Source organism: Chenopodium album, chromosome 26 (genome assembly GCF_948465745.1).
Source record: "Chenopodium album chromosome 26, dcCheAlbu1.1, whole genome shotgun sequence".
Lineage (NCBI taxonomy): Eukaryota > Viridiplantae > Streptophyta > Magnoliopsida > Caryophyllales > Amaranthaceae > Chenopodium > Chenopodium album.
Window position 1 is genome coordinate 26,420,541 of NC_137859.1, and position 15,073 is coordinate 26,435,613.

The 15,073-nt window shown below is 36.0% G+C and overlaps 3 protein-coding genes across 3 annotated transcripts; all 3 read right to left on the reverse strand.

Annotated features, from left to right (window-relative positions):
• Positions 1–4,855: 4,855 nt before the first annotated feature.
• On the reverse strand, positions 4,856–5,599 carry LOC145616942 (uncharacterized). Its single transcript, XM_081671656.1, has one exon. The coding sequence runs from the start codon at positions 5,597–5,599 to the stop codon at positions 4,856–4,858; it is 744 nt and encodes a 247-aa protein (XP_081527782.1).
• A 17-nt stretch (positions 5,600–5,616) lies between these two features.
• On the reverse strand, positions 5,617–6,394 carry LOC145616943 (ATP-dependent DNA helicase RRM3-like). The gene is made up of 2 exons (XM_081671657.1): positions 6,172–6,394; positions 5,617–6,086 (listed from the first exon to the last, which is right to left on the reverse strand). The coding sequence occupies exons 1-2, from the start codon at positions 6,392–6,394 to the stop codon at positions 5,617–5,619; spliced, it is 693 nt and encodes a 230-aa protein (XP_081527783.1).
• A 111-nt stretch (positions 6,395–6,505) lies between these two features.
• Positions 6,506–12,182, reverse strand: LOC145616944 (uncharacterized). The gene is made up of 8 exons (XM_081671658.1): positions 12,129–12,182; positions 10,713–10,774; positions 10,080–10,157; positions 9,411–9,473; positions 9,277–9,317; positions 8,289–9,176; positions 6,790–8,183; positions 6,506–6,655 (listed from the first exon to the last, which is right to left on the reverse strand). Exons 1-8 carry the CDS (start codon positions 12,180–12,182, stop codon positions 6,506–6,508), a joined length of 2,730 nt encoding a protein of 909 aa, XP_081527784.1.
• Between the last annotated feature and the right edge of the window lie 2,891 nt (positions 12,183–15,073).

Here is a 15,073-nt window from a genome sequence, read left to right on the forward strand (position 1 = left end):
TTTGGTAGTGAGCACCACCTTCTCGTGGCCAAATTCTGCCTCTAAATATGATTTTCGGGCAGTTTTTCATTTTTAACGAAGTTTTTTATTTTTAAAATTTTATCCTTGAGTTTGATTAATAAAATTAATTATTTTTAAAGTTAATTAAGCATATAAATATATGTTTTATTTATTTTAATAAGTTTTTCATCATATTATATTGTTGGAAATTACTTGGGATAGTAATATTAATTGTTGGTTGTTTTCTAGGAAGTGATTATTCCCTAGGAGAATTTTAAGTGATTAAAAGTGGCTCAAAAGGATTGTTTGTATGAGGTACGTACATGTCTACTTCGTTATAAGTAGTATCATGTTTAGGTACCAAAAGGAAAGAACTTAGTTTCATGATTAGGGAACACTTGGATGGAAATTGTTTGGTTACACATTGATTTAATTCATGTGCTTATGTTTATGAAACATGTTTTGGTGAATTGATTATGTTTGTATGGAATTATGGATGCAAACATGTTGAATTATATTGGATAAAATGTTTGTATGGAATGTTGATACAAGCATAATTTTATTGGATTGGTTTGTTAACCACATTTGGTTTATTAAAGGATTGGAATTGAATGGTTTAAGTGGAATGAATTTATTAATTATTCCACAAGGTTATTATTATTTATTTATTACTCACTCATAACTTGTTAGTATGTTGAGTAAAGGTGGATTAAGCCGAAATGGCTAGGTGAGTTGACTATGTTCAACAATTTTGGATAATTTGGAAGTTTAATGGAATTAAAGGTTAATTTGTGATGTGATCACCATTGTCTTAAATAAGATTAAAAACGAATTGATGTATGATTGTTATGTATGGTCTTCTTGATTGAGTCGGCTATTAATTAAAATTGTAATCACGTAAAGTGAAACATGGATGAGCAATAAAACTCTGGAAAGCGTGCACTTCTAGAGTATTGACAATTATGGGTTGGGGTACACGGTGGTAGCCCGTGGCTTTTCGAGGCTTGTTTGATCAACATGTCCTCTTCTCTTTTGGTATTTACATTTTATTTTATAATGAAAGTTAGATGGGATCCTAGACTAACTTTGTGAGAATGGAGTCGCGCCCATTCTTGCATCGCGCTAAACTTTTATTTCAAATGGTCATTTGGGACCTGGATTGGACAACCTGGTCTATTGCTTACTCCAAACTAAATTAAATTTATTAAATTGAATATGATGAGTCAAGTGTTTGGAATTGGTTAGTAAGTATGTTGAGTCAATTGAATTGTCTAAGTGTGGAGACTTGATTAATGAATTCGTGTTGTATGTTTAATTACTTTAATTAATTGAGCATGCTAGGTTTGGTACGTTGTAGCTTGTATGTACTCAGCTTTGCTGATTGCGTGCTTTTGTGTGTGTTTTCTTTTGGTCATGGCCTTCGCCTTTCAATGACCCTGTGATGATCCAATTATTACACTTGTATTATTGGGGAGCAGTATGCACAGGTTAGCTTGATGATGTGAAGTTAAGGGATTTGACAAACGCATTGTCAAGGGATTGGTGTGATTGAGAGTATTCGATTCTTGTGTTGAACTTATTTATGCTTTGCTATTTCGTTTATGTTTTGGATTTTTAATATTGGTTTGGTTTTAAATAAGGGCCTTATATGGTTCCAATTTGTAAGCTTTGACTTATTCGTTTTCTAAATTGTGTTATTTTAAATACTTAAGTTTGATTTTTCCGCTGCGATACTTTGATAAAGCCTTAACGTTTTAACACGTGGCGGTAACATGTCAATGGTTCTCCACTATTTTATTTAAAGTAAGTGGTTTGAAAAAGGGAGAATTATTGGGGTGTTACAGTGCTTTCCAAGGCAGTTGTGAAGGTTCATCCCCCGGGAGGATAAAAGACCCACCCTTGCCGAAAAAGAAGTCGCATCGAACTACGAATGTACTTATCCCTCTTGCACAGAGAAAAAGGGGAAAGAAAAGGCTCGGACAAAGGAAAAAAAATGCAGCAAGGGCAAGAGCAAAGAAGGCGGCAGCTGCTGCGGCTGTCCAAACAACTATGTCAATGTCAAGTAATGAATACATTCGATCGGTTGGAGGAATTCAAATGCGAGATGTTAACGGTTCATTAGGGTACTTCACTACGCGGAGTAGAAACCCTAGTGGAGTGTTTACAAGTCTGCTAGGAGTAACTGCAACTTACAACAGTATGGATACCCCAAGTTCCAATCCCTTCTGTAAATGTATCTTAAATAATGATTGGACTATGTATTTTTTAGGATAATTGTACCCCTGATTTGTGTTAATTATTTTTAGGCATTTTTCCTGATATACAAAATCAGGATTTGTAATTTTCTTCCTTATTATGTTGTTTAAAAGGATTGCTAGAAAGGGGGAGGATTGCTAGAAAGGGGGGCATGTAGTTGTACTTTCTGCATATCAATACTGTACCACACAGTCGCAAATGGCACAATGTTTTTTTTCGTATTTAGTACCAAGGATAATTGGTTGAAGTAACGGGTACTACTACTCCGTATGAATGGTATATATTTAACTAAAAAATGAATAAGAAAGAAAACATGAATGAGAAATAAGATTAAATCACAACGTTAAAAATATGAGTTAATTAGATTTGATCAGAATTAAACCATAAACACATTGTTCAACATTACCATAGTGAAACTAATAGAACGTTCAAACTAAATACAAATATTAGAGGATTTTCTTCACAACATAAATCGAAAGGCAGATATAGTTGGCTTTAATTAGAGGTTATCAGTTGAGCTTTTCTATGGTTGAAGTTGACTGACCGTAATCACTGATTGCTGGCCAGATACTTCTGGCGACCACCGATCACGTACATGGTACGGAGCATGGGGTAGGACGTCTTTAGGGCTGTCGGGGCTCCTCTGCCGTAATTGCCACTGCCTCCACCTGGGCCTGTTTGGTGGCACGACCTCCACCGGCAGCTGCACTCCTCCGCCACTTGCTCTACCAACCTCTGTAGGTCCCAATCCAGCAACTGTTGCCCCTTGTCCAGAACCATCACCAACTCGTGCACGACCTGCTGCACCACCCTACCAGACATCCTGCTTATCGCTGCCGTCTTCGCAACCTTGGTGGGTCTTTTCCTAGCCCTCAACCTGAGAGGACTTTTGTTCACACTTCCGGTCTGCGTGACGAGGCTCTGCGCCTTCACCTTCTGAATGCTAGCAATGGCCGTAGAAACATCATGCAACTGAGCCAGCAATGCACTGCATATAAACTGATGATCGTTTAATTTTCCTGTTAACATCTTCTCCTTCGATTGTAGGAATTGTAACTCTAAGTATTTTGGTTTATCAGACTCTACCATTGGTTGTTTGCCTTTGTTTTGTTTCACCATTTTTAGATTAAAGAAAGTGTTAAAAAAAAACTGAAATAAAATTTCTGAAAGCTTTGGACAAGAGGAAAGAGACGTATAAAGAAAACAGAGAAAACTAGTCGGAGAGAGATAGATGAAATGGGAAAATGGAAGTTAAATAAGTAGAGTGGGAGGAGGAAGTTATTATATGATAATGGGATGATGTCATAAATCCTTCAACTCCCATTTTCAGTTTCCCTATGTTTTCGCGCCATTCATGTGACGCAATTAGTTAAGTTTGATGTCATAAATTTTAAATAACTTGTTCCAAAATTTTAACTTATATGTTCTAAATTTTAAAATGTGTGTTCTAAGAATTTTAATTACATGTTCCAGATTTCAAAGCATATGTTCTATTTTTTTACTCGTATGTTCTAAATACTTTACTTACACTTTCTATATTTTATATTAGTTTGTTCTAAATTTTTATTCACATGTTCATAATCTTAAATCAGATGTTCTAAATTTTTATTCACATGTTCATAATCTTAATTCAGATGTTCTAAATTTTACTAGTATGTTTAAAATTTCATAAAGCAAATTTTATAAATTTTAATCACTTGTTCTAATTCTTAAATAAAATGTTCTAAACTTATTACTCGCACAAATGTTCTAAATTATTACTCATATGTTCAAAATTTTAATTTGACTCACATGTTCTAAATTTTAACTCGCATGTTCTAAATTTTTATTCACATGTTCTAAATATTAAATCAGTTCTCATATAAGTATGAATTCTCACATATGAAGCTATTCTCACCGGATCCCTCCCCTATAGGGGAGGCTCTCGTGAGAATTTGTCTTATGTGAGAATTTTTTCTTATGTGAGAACACTTTTTATGTTCTAAATTTTAACTCTTATGTTCTAAATTTTAAATCTGATGTTCTAAACTTTTCCTTAGGTGTTCTAAATTAAATCAAATGTTCTAATTTAGTACTCACATGTCCTAAACCATAAATTAGTTAAGTTTGATATCATAAATTCTATAAAACTTGTTCCGAAATTTTAACTTATATGCTCTAAATTTTAAAACGTGTTTTCTAAGATTTTTAATTATATGTTCAAGATTTTAAAGCGTATGTTCAATTTTTTTACTCGTATATTCTAAATTTTTTACTCACACTTCTATATTCTATATTAATTTGTTCTAAATTTTTATTCACATGTTCATAATCTTAAATCAGATTCTCATGTTTAAAATTTCATAAAGCAAATTTAATAAATATTTAATCACTTGTTCTAATTCTTAAATCAGATGTTCTAAACATATTACTCACACTGATGTTCTTAATTATTACTCATATGTTCTAAATTTTAATTTGAGTCACATGTTCTAAATTTGTACTCGTATGTTTTAAATTTGTACTCACATGTTTTAAATTTAAGATCATTTTTCATAGAAGTACAAATTCTCACATATGGGTCTATTCTCATCAAATCCCTTTGTCAACATAGTAGGTCTCACCTGCCATGAATTATTCCAGCTAAGCGTGAAACATCATATGAAACACAGTTCCTTGTAGAATTTGAAGGATATTGACTTAGAGGTATATGGGTATAAACTGTTAATTTGTTAGCTTTCCTTGCACGTGAAAGAGCAACATATAATTGCCCATGTGAAAAGCATGGTCGTGGAAGATGAATGCAAACCTGATCAAGTGTTTGCCCTTGAGCTTTGTTTCTGGTCATTGCAAAGCTTAGTTTTAGTGGAAATTGTTTTCTTTGGAATTGAAAAGGATACTTCAGTGAAGCAGGAGGCCGAAGACAAATTCTCGGTATGAAAACATGTTTTCCTTGATCATGACCAACCGCTATCATACATTCTATGATATTTGGATAGAAGTTTTTGCATATAAGACGTGTACCATTGCAAAGGCCAGAGGAAGGAAGTATATTTCTGAGCAAAATAACAGGACACTCTTTCTTTAAGACCAATTCATGCGGGCTCATACTTCCAGGGCACAGCTTGTTTAGAAATTCTGTGGGGTAAACTGTACCCATATCATCAAGAACGGTGTCAAAACTTTTGTAGACAACAGGAGATCCTGGGAATTGGTTAATCATTACTGAATTGATATCATCAACATCATCATTCAAGGGTGTAAGAATAGCCCTCTTTGTGAAAACATCGTTGCTGAAGTTACCAGTACTGAACTTCGGAAAAGTGGCTGCTATAATTTTTGTCACAGGATTTGTATCACTCATAAAATGTTGAACTATCTCTACAGGTAACTGGACACAGCTATTGCCTGCTGTAGCTCCCCATTCCCTAAAGACAGAAGAAATGATGAATATTGTGGATCATCTCTTGCTCTTATGTTTTCGGTGAGCTTAAACTTCTTTAGCTTTGGCCACAAGTATGATGTTACAATGCTAGTTTCTAATGCTTCTCGTTGTGTTTTCTGAGGGACAACTGGAAGCACCTGCCAAAAATCTCCTCCAAGTACTACAAGCTTGCCACCAAATAAAGCCTTATTCTCACACAAATCCTGTAACAATAAATCCAAAGATTCTAGATTTTCTTTGCGAACCATTGAAGATTCATCCCATATGATAAGGGTGGTTTCTCGTAGAAGTGCTGCAAGGCTGCTTTGTTTACGAACAGCACATGCCAGTGAAGTGTCAGAATCAATGGGAATATTAAACCTTGAATGTGTTGTTCGACCTGAGGGAATGTTTGCTGCAACTATTCCTGAGGGCAGTTGGTAACACAATTTTATTTTGCAGTTTGATTTCAGCATAAAGTGCATTGTATAAGAAAGTCTTCCCAGTGCCACCAGGGCCATCAATGAAAAAAGCCCCTGACTTATTATCTGCAACGTGCAACATGATACATGTAAAAGCAGCTGTCTGTGCAGGGTTAAGACTTTCCCGACAATCAATGCACTCTTGAGGAATAGGTGCGTCTAGAGCATCAATTATATCTTTCGTTCGTCTGAGCTCATCATCATCATCCTGATTCATCTCTTGAATTTCAAAATCAGCTAGTGATTTCCCCATAACTTCTAAGTGGTTTTCAACATCTGAAGTAGTAAGCTTTTGAACTTTAGCAACATCTCGTGGGAATTTGTGTGTGAAGTCTTCAGCCAAAAAAGAATAGAATTTGTTCCATTAAGCTCTAGGATCAGTTGGTTGACAGAATATAAGAACTGTTGCAAATAGGCGACGCAATGCAGCTGGCATCTGACTCTCATATGCCTCTTGAAGACAAAGGGTAGCAAGATCTTCTTCTTCCAGCAACCCTAGTTTAAGAGCTGCTTCCTAAAAAGAAGAACAAACGTGACCATTAACAGTTCTGATGTCTGTAAATGACTTTGGGCTTCTGACATTCAACAACAGCAATCTCAAATAAATCGTTCTCCTTCTGCTGGGAAAACAAAAGCTAAGCGACCCACTTGGAACCTATTTCGAGCTCTCTGGATCCATTTCTTTTTCGATGCATCCCACCAATAGTGTTCACAAAACTCACCATATAAATAGCCTGTTCCACCAGGTATAGCCGCATTTACAGCAAAAAATTCAGTCAGTTGTGTCCGAGAACGCTTTGAGTTTGTGACAATAGCATCGAGCCTTTCATGCGAATTTAAATGAAGTGTTTGCTGGTTTGGTAAATGTACCTGCAACAGCAAAACCGGAGGAGACATTTCAAACAGATCAAATGAAAAAATCCTCCATGCAGCTTCACATGGCGATACCCATCTTCCTGACTGAAACCGTTCTATTTCATCAACAGGTTGACCATTTGTTGGGACCAGATTGTATGATACCTTGTCATGTCCCTTGTAAACATATTTATATAAGTATTTCACTGCTTTGATTGTAGAACAAACTTCTACATTCAAATGGCAGTCAAACAATGCGGAAAGATAAGGGTTATAGGGTATAACCCATCGATTATCAAGCGGAGCATTCCTAACAGTCACCTTCTCGCCAGTGTTGTGCCTTCGATACCTTGGAAACCCCTCATCATTTGTTGAAGTTTCATCTGAATAATGTTTAGGAAACCCATACTTACAAGTCGATTTGTTGCCTTGTTTACGCATACACGAGCATTGTGGATTAAGTCGGCCACAAGGACCGTGCATCATATGCTTGAGTATAGTTTTGCGTAGTTGGGGATGATTAGGAGAAGGAATCTCAGCACATACAAAGTTATCATAGTCTGCAGGGCTTTTAAGCTTTGAGCTAGCCTTTAATATAATCAAGAAATGTGCATGGGGAAGTCCTCTTTTCTGAAACTCAATAACATATATCATCGCAGCTACCTCTCCAAATATCTCATTGTCCATAATTTCTCTTTTTAGCGCTAACAACTTAGCTCGAAATATCCTTGCTACCAAATCTGGTCGATCCTGAGCTGTTTCACCAGGAGCAAGCTCTGATTTAATTTCTGGCCAGTTCGCATTGCACGTAATTGTTATGAAAAAATCTGGTTTGCCATACCTTTGAACCAAGGCCATGGCATTTAGATACCGCTTTTTCATATCTCTTGGCCCACCAATAAAATTTGCGGGCAAAATAATGCGCTGACAAACATTATGTGCTGAGATTTCTCCACTCTGAAAAGAGTCCAAGATACCCTGATAAAGATCCGCTCGAATGGTGTCCTGGTTGTTGCGAAAATAGTCTAATCGAGTATTTTCTATTTTTATGTACATATCAACTATATATTGTTGAAATAATCGACCAGCACGCAACAACATGTTGCCAACGCGAATTTGCAGTATGTACGCATAATATTCTTTGAAAGAAATGAATCTGTCTGCTCTGGTTCGTTTACCACTTCCACCTACAATATTAAAGAGAATATGATTTCAAGCCTCAACAATTAAGGGTATGGTAGATATAAGCAGCAGTATATAAGTGCAATGAAAATATTTCTCCAAACACTTACGTGATGCCTCTGCATCTAACAGTTCTTCAGCACTATGAACAACACAAGAGAGCACAGTATCTACATGTGTTGCCATTTGTTGACGGCCCCCCCATGATTTTTTTTTCAGACCTTGATTCCAGCCACATTCTCCACGAGGAAATAACAAAGGGTACTGCAAGGGGTCGTAGCACCCATAATGATGGTAGATACGGTGCGAATCATTAGATCTTCCAGAGACAAGAATATGCGGACTGCAACTGTGGCTAGACGATGCATTTTCAGGCCATATACCTGCAACCTCATTAGCTGATGGAGCATTGTAGACACGTTGATCAAGCACCGAACTCTGGTCAAGAATGATTTGGGTATCTTCTGTAACATCCACTTCTTTCAAAGACCTAAAGAAGTGTGCATAAGGGTTGTTTTCGGATATGTGCATGAGAATAGCAATTACATCTTCACGCAATTCAGGAAAGCAACCAAGTCGATTTGCAGCTTCATGTTGGGCATCGTAGAAGTACAACTGCAAATATTTGGGTCCTTCATCCCCGGGTAAAAGGTCAGGGACAAAATGGTACATTTGCCCATTCAACTTGAATACATAAATCCCTTTATACGTGCCAGCATCAAAGTTGCCACCCAATGAGCTAAATGCATACACATTGTTATACAACCAAGCATATGTTCTAAAGTGCACTGCATCGGCGCCTTGTGATGTAAAAAGTCGAGCAAGCTCAGGTGGGTATTCATTCATGGCTATTTCAATGTCTCCATCACCGCAGCAAAAGTGTAACGTTTCTGATGCAAATTTCTTAGCATGACAGTGTTGGCAATAATAAGGTAGATGCAGCTTGAGGGGGGATGTAGGCAATGGCAGCCCAATCATAGCTGCTGGGATACGCTGATCTTCAACATAAATTTAAGAAAATGTATCAAGAACAGTACCTTAGTAACATATAAGCACCATAGTGCACAAAACCTTTGTTAGAACAGAATAAGAACATACCTGTATGCTTCTTCTTAGGTGGTCGACAATTTCCTAAATCACTAATTAAAAGGTGACACAACAATTAATAATTTTGAGGGGCAACAAATTGAATACTGATTTTTTTTTTTTAAAAAAAAAAAAAAATTACATACCTAACAAGACAAGATTCAGGGCCATCTCCAAGTTGCCGACTCCTTTTTGTGGAGACCTGCGGTCTGCGACACATTACCATGATCTCATGTAGTCAGTAAGAATGGAAATGTTCTCTTCAAACTAAACAAGCTGACCTAAAACATGTATTAAATAGATTAACAACTGTGGCCTGAAGATTAGAGAAAATTAAAATACCCATTGGAAAGGAATGACCCCCACAGTAACTAAAACAGCTATGTGCTGCAGTCTTAAGGCACACGCTGCATTGGAAAATCCAATATTCCTGAACTAAGACAAAAAAGAAAGGATTAGAACCCAAAACAACACTTACAGTCTTTTAAAGCCATAGCTAACAGACTAAGGATTGATTCTATTTATTTATTTATTTATTTATTTATTTATTATTATTATTATTATTATTATTATTATTATTATTATTTTTGTAATATTTGAAATACTTGATTTGTTGTTTTTCTTTGTGCTTCTTTACGACCTTTGTTTATGAGATTGGGTATTGGTTAATGGTGAAAACATTATGCTGAACTTTACTGGAAGTCATTTCAGTTTTATTTTGATTTTATTTTGATTTTATTTTTATTTTTTAATCATGATGTAGAGATTAAGCAATACTAATTCGTAACTACCAGTGTTAGTCTTTTACCTTTTACCTGGTTAAGTTTGTGTGTACCAGAATCGCAGTAACAGTTTCTAGTAGAAGGAATGCTAATCTTGAGACTGCAGTGTGTCTGCACACAATCACACTCAAGGCTAATGTGTTGAGTGTCAAGCTTCAGGTGCCTAATGCTCTCAATCTGCTGCTTAATGGTTGCAGAAAAAGGTTTTGTTAAACTTCAAATGCCAAAAGTAGGCCATCTTGAAGTCTATTTGTTTAGGTTGCTTTTGTACTATCTCCAACTTCAGTTTTTCAGTGTTAGTTTAGAATGAAGATGTCACCAATGTGGTTTCTTATGCTAGCTCTATGATGAATAGATAAAACAGTTATTCTGTGCTTAATAGTGCAAATCTTCCAACACTCCGCAACAATAGTCTTTTATTCCCCGGTGAAACTCATGGCAATAGCCTTTTGTACCAAGCAAGCTAAATTACATTTTACAACTTTCAAAATATTTCACATATTTATGTTAGCATTTGAATGTAATCTGCAACTTTGATTCATGAGGATCCAAAAGGTGCACCAATTATTTAAACTGACTGAACTAATCAAAATAGACACTAATTCAAAAACTAAATAGTATATGCACGCCTCAAAGAACACCTAACAAAGATAACAAACTGAATACCTCAGCCCACAAGACAAATCCGCAACCAAGCAATAAGCAAAAGCCAGCAACAGCAAAGTAACCTGAGAACAAAGAAGCATAGCATGAGCACATCAACCAATACAACTAATTCATAGTTTTCTAAAATAGATCATTCTAAAACAACAATGAAATTGCCAAATAACACAAAAAACTGTTCCCTTCATTACTCGGAATAAGATTGACCCAAACGAACTAACCCCAAAATCTACAAGACATGGTGAAGGGAATTCAACATATTTCTCAAAGGGGAAAAAATAAACACCCATAACCTCAACTTTAAATTACACCTGCAATACCCATCTACCAATGAAACCCACAAAATGTTTCTGTTCAAAGAATTCAGTTCCACACAGTGGAGATCACTTAAACGCAACAGACCACATGCATAAAAAAAAACAGCAACTACTTAAAACCCATTGTTGTTGAAACAAAGCCAAGACTTACGATCACTAAACAACAATCAAAAGATAATTAATACCTAAACCACATCAAAAGAACTCCAAATCAAACTCCCCCACTGAACAAACATTGACATCTTAAAACTAACTACCCCACCAGCACCCCCCACAAATTCATAATAACCCCAAAAACAGCAGCAGAAATACAATACACCACCCAAACAATTATCATAATTTTCATCAAAGCACAATGTATGAATATAAAAGTTCTGAAGTTCAAGTCAGTAGATTTCAGTTCAAGTAGGTTTTAGTTCAAGTAGATTTCAGTTCAACTAGATATCAGTTCAAGTAGATTTCAGCTCAAGATGAAGATTTCTGGTATCACGTCCCATAATTAAGCAATTGTTCAAGCATTTTAGGCAATTGGGAAAATGTACAAGACTACTTTAGCATTTTCGTGTTAATTTACAAAGAATTCAAAAGCAACTATAGAAGTAAAATATGGCATTACCTAGATCAAAGTTCCCAGAAAACAAAGGCAAGATAAGCTGCTCATATATATAGCATAAGGATTAAGGAACCTAACCCTCTCCAAATAAACCCACCCCAGAAAAAGACAAAGTATGGTTATAACCCGATGGGTAAATGTAATATCCAATATTTTTTTCTTTGGAAAGGAGGAAACAAAAGGATGGTGAACCAGATACAGTACAAGTAAAAAAGATTTCCTAAATAAACAAGTACAACCACCTCAGTACAAACAATTTCCTAAAAACCCAATAAATCCATAACATCACTATCACCATACTGCACAATTTATGGACTTTTTCCCAACCCAAATTGAACATCAACAAAACTGATCAAAATCAAATTTCTCTTAATACTAACTTAATAATCCACACACAACAAAAATTATTACCATAACTCACCGCATAAGCAAGCAGAATATGTTTAAAGTAGAAAGACCTATGCACTAACCTCATTAATAAAGACAGACAATCGCAGTAAGCTCCTGCGCATGTAAACCGCCCAGTGGAAGCTCTAACTCCATTAAATAAACCTTCCCCCCAAATAAACATGAACAATTATCTGCAAACCAAGAAAAAGAAATTAGTACCAAAAAAAGGAAAAAAACACAGAACAATTGTTTTGTAAAAAAAAAAAAAAAAAAATCAAGAACAACAAAGAAAGGAAAAACATCACCATGTACAAAATTCAAGCTTTGAGAAATAACTTACGTGTCAATCACACCAAATTATCAAAGGAAAAGGAGGAGAAAACAGCTGAGCATCATACTGGGTTAGTACTAATTTTTGTGGGTTTAACTAATTTTATGTCTAGTTGTCTGTATTTTACTAGTGATTTTGTTGTTAATTTGCAGTTGTTGGTTTTTTTTTATTATGATTGTGTGCTGCTTTGATGTTCTGTAGTGTTAAGGTAGTGGAGAAGGAACAATTGAGCTTAACTGATAAGTAAGTTTTTGGGTAGTTCTATGTTTTTCCCCACAATTTGCTCCCAAATGATACTGGTATCGGTTTTATTCTTTGTTTTGTTGAGTTTGTGCAATGCACCAACCACCACCTCCACACATTCTGACGTACAATAGAAGAAGAAGACAAAAACAGCAAGCAACACAAGGCAACACACACCCACTACCATGAGTGGAAACAGTTTCTGAAATTGCAGGCAGCCTTTTATCTTTCACTGTGGTAATTTAGCTAGATGACAAATATTAGTAAATGCTTAACAATCAAGGCAGTAGGCCAAAGCTTGTAGAGTTGTAGCAATCAAGTAGTATAAATAGAATAGCCTAAGTAAGAGGGAGGAAGCAAAATATTATTGTAGTGAGTTCTTAGAGAGTGATGGCCTAAAGCCATTTACGTTGTACGCAAGCCTTGTGCATTATCTATCAAATTCACCTTCCGACCATTTATTTTCAGTTTGTTGCAATTGGTATCAGGGCCAACACGCCTCTAATGGCGCCGATAGTGCCGTGGACCGAGTTGCAGCCCTCGACGAGCGTTTAGAGGAAATCAGCGACAAGGTAGGGGATGGAGAGAACTCCATTCAGCAGATCTTGATGACGACGATTCGCGAAGGAATGTAAGCCATTCAAAACACTTTGATAGAGAGATTCAACAAGAATCAAGAAGAGGCAGCCCGCAAAAATAGAGAAGCTATTGAAAAGTCCAACCGCAAGAACATGGTTGCCATTAACGAAGCAACCCAAAAAATTTGAAGGTCGCGTGCCCTGAACCGATTAGGAGATACCAAAACCAACAAAACGCTCTTACGAAGAAAAACCAAGACAAATTTTTTGACGAAATCAGAGGAATGATGGTGTAGGGAATATTTCAAGCATTATCCCAAACTTGAACCCCACTGTAATCATAAACTTAAGTATGGTGGCGTCCAAAGGGAAGAAAACAAGAGCAAAACAGTCGCCAATAAGTTTTGGACTAACATGCAATCATTTGATTAACCCTAAACCTTTTTAATCTATGTTAGTTTAATATTAATGCACAAACAAAACTATTATTAGCGATCACTCATTTGATGCTATCTCTCAAGGTGCAAGGAGTAATTCATCCTAAACTATCTCAATTGTTGACTCAATGATGAAAGTATTTGGGTAACTTAGGCGCGGAGGATAAGCACTTCATACTTTTTGATACAATGATGATTATGAGTGATGTGTGGTATGACAAAGCATGCTTCAACGTTATGTTAAGACTTCATGACAAAGGGTTCCTAATGGGAAGGACTATTTGGTCATGTATCTGTGATGTGTGTGAAAGTGACCCGAAAGTTAGGCTGCAAAGGCTAAGTGTATGGAAAAGTATTATTTGATAAGAGTCAAATAATGATGACTCTTAGGCTAGGTAGGCTAATGATGTAAGGATCAAGCCCCCAAGTCTAGCTCTAAGTAAATAGGGATGAGCATTGGATATCCCTTGACATGATCATAGCGTGAGTGTGTGAATGTGAATATGAATGCATTCTTATTATGGCCGCACCTCATTGTGAGGTTGCCTACGTATCCGTTAGGAATCAGGCCAAACGTAGCTCTAGCCGAACCTCGCACAAGTGTGTGTATTCCTCAAAAAGGTCTTTTTAAGAGTTGTAACGTGGTTAGGCTAAAGGTTGAAGAAGAAGGGGATAAAGGCTCAAGACCCTAGATAAGCCCCCAAGGTATGCAACCTTGCTTTTGAATCTTTGTATTTTTATGCTTGAGGTTTCTCATTTTTTAGCTCTCTTTCATTTTTTGTTTATTTTTGCTCTCTTTTGCTTTTGTACTTTTTTTATTTTTATAAGTGTGGGCAATCCCGATCATGCGGTCTATCACTCATTTGGCATTCATGTTTCTCGGGCACGGTACCGAGCACTCGATAAGAGACGCAATCTGAGACATGTTCTTATCAAAGACATTTTCATATCAAAGACATTGGAACACTTGCCCTTTTTGTACACTTTTATTTATTTATTTATTATTATTTTTTTTGTTTCACTCAAGCTTTGTTCTTTTGAAAATTGCATAAGTTGCACACTATCCCTATCCCAAGGTTAGGTAGATGTAGGTTGAAGAAAGAAAGGTCTATCGTTAGACGAAGCTCAAAGTGTTTTATCAAAAAAAAGGGATTATATTTAAAGGGTAAGAGATATGATATGGCTACAAGAGGTGCCTCTAATCATTACTATACCTTGTGTTTAATTCAGCGATTTTTTTTTTTTAATAATGCAATGCAATGATCATATACAAGAAATTAAAATGCTCATTTTATTAAAGGGGAACAAAATAAAAATACTATGTAATAAATCTAAGGTAGACAAAGGGTGTCTATGCTAGACTTATTAGGGAAAGGTTTGAAAAAAGAAGAAGAAAGCATGAAATCTTAGTGAGAAGCTTGCCTTGTATTTTGTCTCATCATTACTTTTTTCCTT